This window comes from Mytilus edulis, unplaced genomic scaffold (assembly GCF_963676685.1).
Source record: "Mytilus edulis unplaced genomic scaffold, xbMytEdul2.2 SCAFFOLD_1288, whole genome shotgun sequence".
In the NCBI taxonomy this organism is placed as follows: Eukaryota; Metazoa; Mollusca; class Bivalvia; order Mytilida; family Mytilidae; genus Mytilus; species Mytilus edulis.
In genome coordinates, this window is record NW_027268488.1 from 16090 (window position 1) to 24499 (window position 8410).

General features: G+C 31.3%; 1 protein-coding gene across 1 annotated transcript; it reads right to left on the reverse strand.

Moving 5' to 3' along the window:
* Positions 1-1260: 1260 nt before the first annotated feature.
* On the reverse strand, positions 1261-7973 carry LOC139507585 (calcineurin subunit B type 2-like; the record flags this gene model as incomplete). The annotated part of the gene is given in 4 exon segments (XM_071295806.1): positions 1261-1575; positions 2481-2665; positions 6070-6312; positions 7914-7973. Coding segments are annotated over 3 exon segments (384 nt in total). The 3' UTR covers positions 1261-1521.
* Positions 7974-8410: the final 437 nt, after the last annotated feature.

The window sequence follows — 8410 nt, forward strand, 5'->3', positions numbered from 1 at the left end:
TTATGTAGGAAATGGTGGATTGAACCTGGTTTTATAGCTAGCTAAACTTCTCACTTGTATGACATGAAATGAATACAAGATAAGGGTATCATACAAGTTTATATCATTGCTATTGATATCAAACTTTTTTTACTGATAAAATTAATAAATGGTACTTTTCTTTACTTGTATCTAATCATGCTAATGGAAAGGATCCCATATGGTATTCACTATTGCACACAGAAAAGATTCATAGGCATTCAATATTGAAAAACACCTCATTTTTGTGTTATATTGACCAGCTGTTGACAAATAGTCTACATTTCCTGATATTTTATTTTTACTTTTCATTTACTTTACTGGCAATCCGTATGCAATCAGCATAACATAAACCAGAGAAAACTATGTATATATTATATATCTACATAAAAATAAACATACAAAAACATAATCAGCTGCATATTGATGTACAACTGTGTTATAGTTCTTGCATATTTCTGATTCGACCACTAAAACTAACATAAAATACCATGTAACTTCAGCGCTGGTTTTATAATAGTTTTTAATTTTAAGTTTTTATGTAAACTATTTATTGTCTATTCTATTTATCATTCCTCTTGCAAATGAATTTTCAATTCAAGAATATAAGTTGAACTTCTTGATTACCGATTCTTTTCATCAATTTCTGTATGGGGGGATACAGTGAAGGATATACTATGGTAGGCAAATTCATCAACAACAAATAATTGATGTAGGCCAAGTCGAAATGTAGTTTAACTTTGACTAGATTACATAGAATAATAGTCCTAACTGATGGATCCACAAGAGGCAACCTGAAAAGAACCATAAAATAATTTAACAAAACACAAAAAAACTATACAGAGGGGATCCCGGTAGAGTTATCAGATGAATTGCAATGTTTGTTGCATTAAGTCTGGAGGCAAAAAATTTACACACACCCAAGGAGAGATCAAATACAAATAAAAGGCAGACTCTGCAAAGTAAGTGGACCAGGATGAAGGACAGGAAATATAGATTGCTACAAAAAAAGAAGACATTTTGAATAGTAGGGATTTACCTAGGAGAATACCAACTAAAGTAAAGCAAAAAGTGGTTACAGTGTTTCTTTTACAAGCACAAATTTAAGTTTTAACATATGATTTTACTGGACGAGAATGCATTATTTAAACATCCTACACAGCACCCCTCCCCATTTTGAACATAGATTTAACTGATAGATGAATGATGTCCTGAAGACCAATTGGGTATATTGATAAACTATTAGTATTACACACATTTATATATAATTTTCAATACATTACACGTCATTTGTTTTATGTTTACAACAATCTTTCTAAATGACAATTTGACATGTCCTCATAGTTTTTATCAGGTCACACAAAATATTCTTTCTATGATGTAATTGAAATTGATGGGTATCTACACTTCCATCACATGCACATCTTTTGATACTGTTGAATGTCTGTAAAAACCCATTCATTTATGATACAATCATTCTCTGGTAATGCAGCCACATTTTCCTTATAACCTGAAGTTAATTGTCATTCTGTTCATTATTTCATGGTCAGGAATCATCTAAAAAACACAATAGACATTTTTATTATCTAATGATATATTTAAATGTGCTTTTTCTATCTAAACCCTTTACAGGTGATATTCCTGCAGCTCAGTAAAATGTTTAACCCTTTCACATTAAGTATGTGCCTAGCTTAAGTATTAAGATCTCTGGTAGATAGTTGTCTAATTGGCAATCACACAACATTTTCAATTTTTTATATTGTTGAGGTCAGCAGCTACTAACTTTTATAGGTTCATTCCTTAGAAAATTATAATAATTGGTTATCCAGAAAAGGTGTTTTATAAATTTGATATCTTTTCTTGGAAAAATGAAGTTTTTAATGTTATCACTGTTATCCACAATTTTTATTGGTACTTGATATCCAATTAAAGTATCATATCTCAAATTTGTCACATGTATTGGGTAATTGGGTCCAACCTGCCAAGGAATTAAAACAATTATAAAATGCAGTGTGAAAACAATAGCCTGGCATCCTGACCCAATCTAATACTTTGTCTACAATCGAGCAATGAGCTATGATCCCAGGCTAGAAAATAAAAGCAATATACTTAATACTTTTTATACTTAGTAAATAAAACCAAAATCATTCTTTTTTCATTCAGATATATCATATACATACTATGTATGTAATCCGATCAAAGAGGGATAACTCAATATTTCAACATAAAAGAAACCAAACAAGTTCAATTTAAACCTGATCAAGCACTGGATAAAAAGATCCAGGGATGTATATTTGAGAGAAAAATATGTTTTTCAAATCAAAAGCTAAATATAAGGACAAGTGACAAATATCTTGCTATCATGGCTTTTGTGCTCCTTTTAAACTCTGTGATTCCTTTTTTTCATCAGCAGCATTGAATGCTTTAAAAAGGTTTTGTATATTTCTCAGAAACATAGTTACCTTGAAAAATTCTTGCTTAGTAAGTTGTCCTTTGTTTTGTAGTGTTGGATGGTTGAGAGCTTTAAACGTCATTGCTAGGATATGATCATCAGATATGGTGTGAGAAAATAGTAGTTTATACATTCTATATATCTCATCATGTGTCAACAGTCCTGTTCCATAGATGTTCAATAACTCAAACAAATCTGGAAATATAATGACTTTTGTATTAAATTGATTCAGAATTGTCAGTCAAACAAACAATTGTATCATTCTTGGAAAAAATGAAAAGGGGATGGCAGATAACAAATTGGGGTGGATCCAGCCATTTTTAACCAGGTGCTCCGCAGGGCGCAGCTTTATACGACCGCAGAGGTCGAACCCTGAACAGTTGGGGCAAGTATGGACAAAACATTCAAGCGTGATACAGCTCTGAATTTGGATTGTGATCAAATTTTTGACATTACATGTTTTTTTTTACACAAAACAAATGTCAAGATTTTACAAATCAATTAAAGATTTCTTCTTCAAACTTATTTAAATCTAAAATTAAATAATTGACACAGCATAGGTTTCTGATACAGAATGAATGTGGTCTAATGAACTTAAAATTATTTTTTTTGCCTTTGAGCAATTCAATATGCTGTTGAATATTAATCCTCTCAAAAAATGTTTGAAGAAATTTTCTTCTTATTTATGAAATCTGAAATGAGAAAAATTTAACCCCCCCCCCTTTTTTTTCACATCCCCGTTTCCTTTTTCCAAAACTGATATCAATTCAAATTTCTAATGGAGTTTGCAACAATAACTACTCTTTTAAATACATCATAAAATATTAAAATGTAAAATAAAGTGCTTGTTATCACTGAATGGTAAAGATTGGTTGGTAGTAAAAGTGAATATAAATTGTTTATTGTATAAAACAATAAAAAAAACTTCATCAGAAACATTTTTATATTGGCAAATTTCCAATGAAGTTATTTACATAAAGTTATTGGCAAATAAAAATAGAAAATGACATCATAGTCATGTCTGGCAAATGTCCAACATACATTATCTAAAAACATTTTAGATAAGATAAGGGAAAAAAGCTTCATCAGCAACATTTTATGTTGGCAAATTTCCAATGAAGTTATTTACATAAAGTTATTGGCAAATAAAAATAGAAAATGACATCATAGTCATGTCTGGCAAATTTCCAACATATATTATCAACTACTATTCTATACAAAGAAAGATAACTCCAATTGAAAATTAATTGCTATTGCACAATATTGTGCAATTAGATATTTCTTGCTATTGTGCAATACTGTGCAATTGAAAATTGTTTGCTATTGCACAATACTTGATATGGAATCCTGATTTGGACCAACTTGAAAACTGGGCCCATAATCAAAAATCAAAGTACATGTTTAGATAAAGCATATCAAATAAGCCCAAGAATTTAATTTTTGTTAAAATCAAACTTAGTTTAATTTTGGACCCTTTGGACCTTAATGTAGACCAATTTGAAAACTGGACCAAAAATTAGGAATCTACATACACAGTTAGATTTGGCATATCAAAGAACCCATTCATTCAATTTTTGATGAAATCAAACAAAGTTTAATTTTGGACCCCCATTTGGACCAACTTGAAAACTAGGCCAATAATTAAAAATCTAAGTACATTTTTAAATTCAGCATATCAAAGAACCCCAAGGATTCAATTTTTGTTAAAATCAAACTAAGTTTAATTTTGGACCCTTTGGACCTTAATGTAGACCCAATTTGAAAACGGGACCAAAAATTAAGATTCTACATAAATAGTTAGATTCGGCATATCAAAGAACCCCAATTATTCAATTTTTGATGAAATCACACAAAGTTCAATTTTGGACCCCTTTGGGCCCCTTATTCCTAAACTGTTGGGACCAAAAATCCCAAAATCAAACCCAACCTTCCTTTTATGGTCATAAACCTTGTGTTTAAATTTCATAGATTTCTATTTACTTATACTAAAGTTATGGTGCAAAAACCAAAAATAATGCTTATTTGGGTCCCTTTTTGGCCCCTAATTCCTAAACTGTTGTGACCTCAACTCCAAAAATCAATCCCAACCTTCCATTTGTGGTCATAAACCTTGTGTTGAAATTTCATTGATTTCTATTTACTTATACTAAAGTTATTGTTCTAAACCAAGAATAATGCTTATTTGGGCCCTTTTTTGGCCCTTAATTCCTAAACTGTTTGAACCAAACCTCCCAAAATCAATCCCAACTGTCCTTTTGTGGTCATAAACCTTGTGTCAAAATTTCATAGATTTCTATTCACTTAAACTAAAGTTATAGTGGGAAAACAAGAAAATGCTTATTTGGGCCCTTTTTGGCCCCTTATTCCTAAAATAATGGGACCAAAACTCCCAAAATCAATCCCAACCTTCCTTTTGTGGTCATAAACCTTGTGTTAAAATTTCATTGATTTCTATTCACTTTTACTAAAGTTAGAGTGCGAAAACTAAAAGTATTCGGACGACGACGCAGACGACGACGCCAACGTGACAGCAATATACGACCAAAAAATTAAAATTTTTGCGGTCGTATAAAAAGAAGGTTCCCTACCAAGGAGAAAGGGGGGTTCCAACTTTATGTCCCCATTCAAATGCATTGATCATCCCCAAAAAAAAAGGGGTTCCAACTCCCAGAACCTCCTCTGGATCTGCCTCTGGACAGACATCTGTTACTTTATCCTAAATGTCCCACCATGACAAATATTTCAAACAATCATGCCCTATTTTTTCAAGTAGATTCTCGAAATAAACCTCAACCCATATAGTTGATTAAGAAATGCCTATTTTTTTCCTAAAAATAAAGCTGATTTACTAATTTTACTATTATAAAGTGAAATGAATGGATAAAAAATATGCATATAAATTGAAAAGGCTTCAATAGAACAGATACATATTCTGTATTCTTAATTGGCTTCAATAGACCAGATACATATTCTGTATTCTTAATTGGTTGATTGTTGTGTTTTAAATGTTCAGTGGCAAATATTTTCAGGACTTTCAATTTTGAAATGAAATCTTTATCTCAGACAAAACTTACATTAATTTTAAGATTTTAAACAACAATTTCTATCATACCATTTATCTCAGAGTCTATATATATACTTCAAGATTTTGAAATAAATGTATGTTCAGTTTAAAAATGATAATATTATTCAAACAATGCTAATTTTCTTTTTATCTAAAATGTTGTTTGGATGAAGAACATGACAAAAAGCATTTCTTTCCACATGTGCGTTTGGATTGAATTTTTGCCTTAAATTGACTCACCACATCCTAGAATTATGCTTTTCAAACCAAAATGAATATTCCTATATCAGGGCCGGATCCAGCCATTTTCTAAAGGGGGTCCGAACCCAGAATAAAGAGGAGGGTCCAACTCATACAAGTATAGTAACATATTGTAGTAGTTGGAATTTATATAGTATTTGTCCACCTAGAAAACTTAGTAATGTGAAAGCTTGATTTTTAAATATATACATTTTGTCGTTTGATTTCAAGGTTATATATTATATCAGATTTAATTTGTGGCTCCACAACATCAGGATGAAAACAAACTACTTACATTTCTTTTTCTCTTCAGCTTTGATCTGTGTACTTAATGTGGAACATATTTTTATAAACTGTCTGGCATAAATACGTTTTGTTTTGGTATCCACATTAGCTGCTATAACAAGTGGGGCAAACACACTTCCTATAAATTCTGGCATATATAGAACGTCATCGTAGCTGAGTCCTTTTGAGTTGTTTTCTGAGATGTCCACCTCGTCATATCTGTTAAGCAATGATTTCACTTCAGCATCAGTAACTATAAAACAAGATGAGATATAAACACCACTTCAATTCTAAATGTATTTGACAAAATATGAGCTTCATCCAATAGAAATTGACCTTATGCAGTGGCGGATCTAGAAATTTTCATAAGTGCGGGCCAACTGACTGCCTAAGAGGGGTCCCCACTTTAGTCACGCTTCAGTGATTCCCTATATAAGCAACCCCCCTAAATCCACCTCTTTTATGCAAGTGGGAGTATACATGTACATGTATAAGTGTTTGATTGATTCTGGAATATTCAAATACTAAATAAAAGATGAATTTTGGTCTTTTTTGTAGGGTTGTTATATCAACTCAATTTACATATACATTTATGTAGTTACAGACTTTGCAAGGATATTTTTTTAACCGAAAATATGATGTGAACAAATGTATTGATATTAATTTGCATATGGTCATTTTCTATCTGATGCAGCATATATGTATACTACATGTATAACAGGATAATGGAGGGTCTTAGTGAGAGTTCCTTCATTTCTGTATTCTTTATTAGAGTTCCTTCATTTCTGTATTCTTTGATATTTTAAGAAATTTTCTTTATTTTGTTTTATTTTAGTAGGGTAATTACTATCTACTTTATGTTTAGCACCATATTACTTTCAACTCTTAATGCCTATGCCCCTAAGTAGATGGAGGGGTCATTAATTGCTACCCATGTCTCTTTGTAGTTTGTACATCTCAAAATTAGTTTCCATTCTGTAACTTTAGTTTGCCTACATTGTACATCATCATCATCATCATCATCATCATCATCACAGAACACCAAATGTTATGAAGCTTATAACCATTAAACACAGATCAAGTTTGAATTTGGGTGGCGGAACTTTTATTTCTCTAATTATGTCCCTTTTTAAAGTTATATGCAAGCAGGGACATCCTCCATTCATTTCCCTAATTTTCTTTATTTTTTGCCCACTATTTTCTATTTTGTGAACCCATTCCAGTCCTAATAATGGAATTTCAGAAATACTATTAAATGATGCCATAGATTAGTGGTTATACATGACAACAAATCTTTAATTTCCCTTGTTATTGCTATTTTGTGCTTTTTTCCTTTGATCTTTATTTGTGATTATTTTTCAAATCATGCTTCTGGCTTGAGATGGAAAATTATTGCTTGAAACTAAGGAGACATGTGACGTTGCTAATGAAATTGATATGAAGTTGACAACGTCGTCATAGGTAAAATAGTGATAAACAGATTATCATTGGTCATCTCAACTTGATTGCTTTTCTCAGTTTCGCCTAACGGCCTCAAGCGAGAAAATCAATCTCGTCGAGATGATCAGCAATAATCTATAATTATATATAAAAAAAAACAATATAATGACTTTAATAAGCATGATAAGGGCATCACAACAGTTATGTATTAAATGAATAATTGTAAAATTGGTAAAATTTCAGTGGTTGTTTATCTTGTTATTTTTTTTATTTCTTTAAATTTTTTTTAATAATTAATTGGATTAATGAATGAACAAACGGATGAACAGACTTACAGGCTGAAAAACATAATGATCATTGGGGCATAAAAATTGATAATCCTCTATTAGTACTATCAAATGTAAAAATACTAACATGGTGTTTCATCTCTTATTTCTTGAATTTCTTTTCTGTTAGGATGGCCTGACCATTTCCCTAAAAAGATAAGAAACTTATAACATGTTTTTTTTTGTATCATACAAGAAGACTTTTTTATAATCTGATATGTGTTGCCTTCAAGACTTTCAGTTTAGGAAAGACAAAAACATGGGAGCCACTTATATATTCATTACTATTATGTAATGTGTGGCTACATGTAAGTTCAAAATATATATGAAGCTGTCAAGTAATTAAAAGATACAGTTTCTTGTGTATAATTCGGAGTTTAGTATGACGTCCATTATCACTGTACTATTATGCATATTTTAGGGGCCAGCTGAAGGACACTTACGGGCTCTGGGAATTCTCGCTACATTGAAGACCCATTGGTTGCCTTCGGCTGTTGTTTGCTCTATGGTCGGGTGGTTGTCGCTTTGACATATTCACCATTTCCTTTCTCAATTTTATGTTAAATATATGACAAGGTTGCTGAT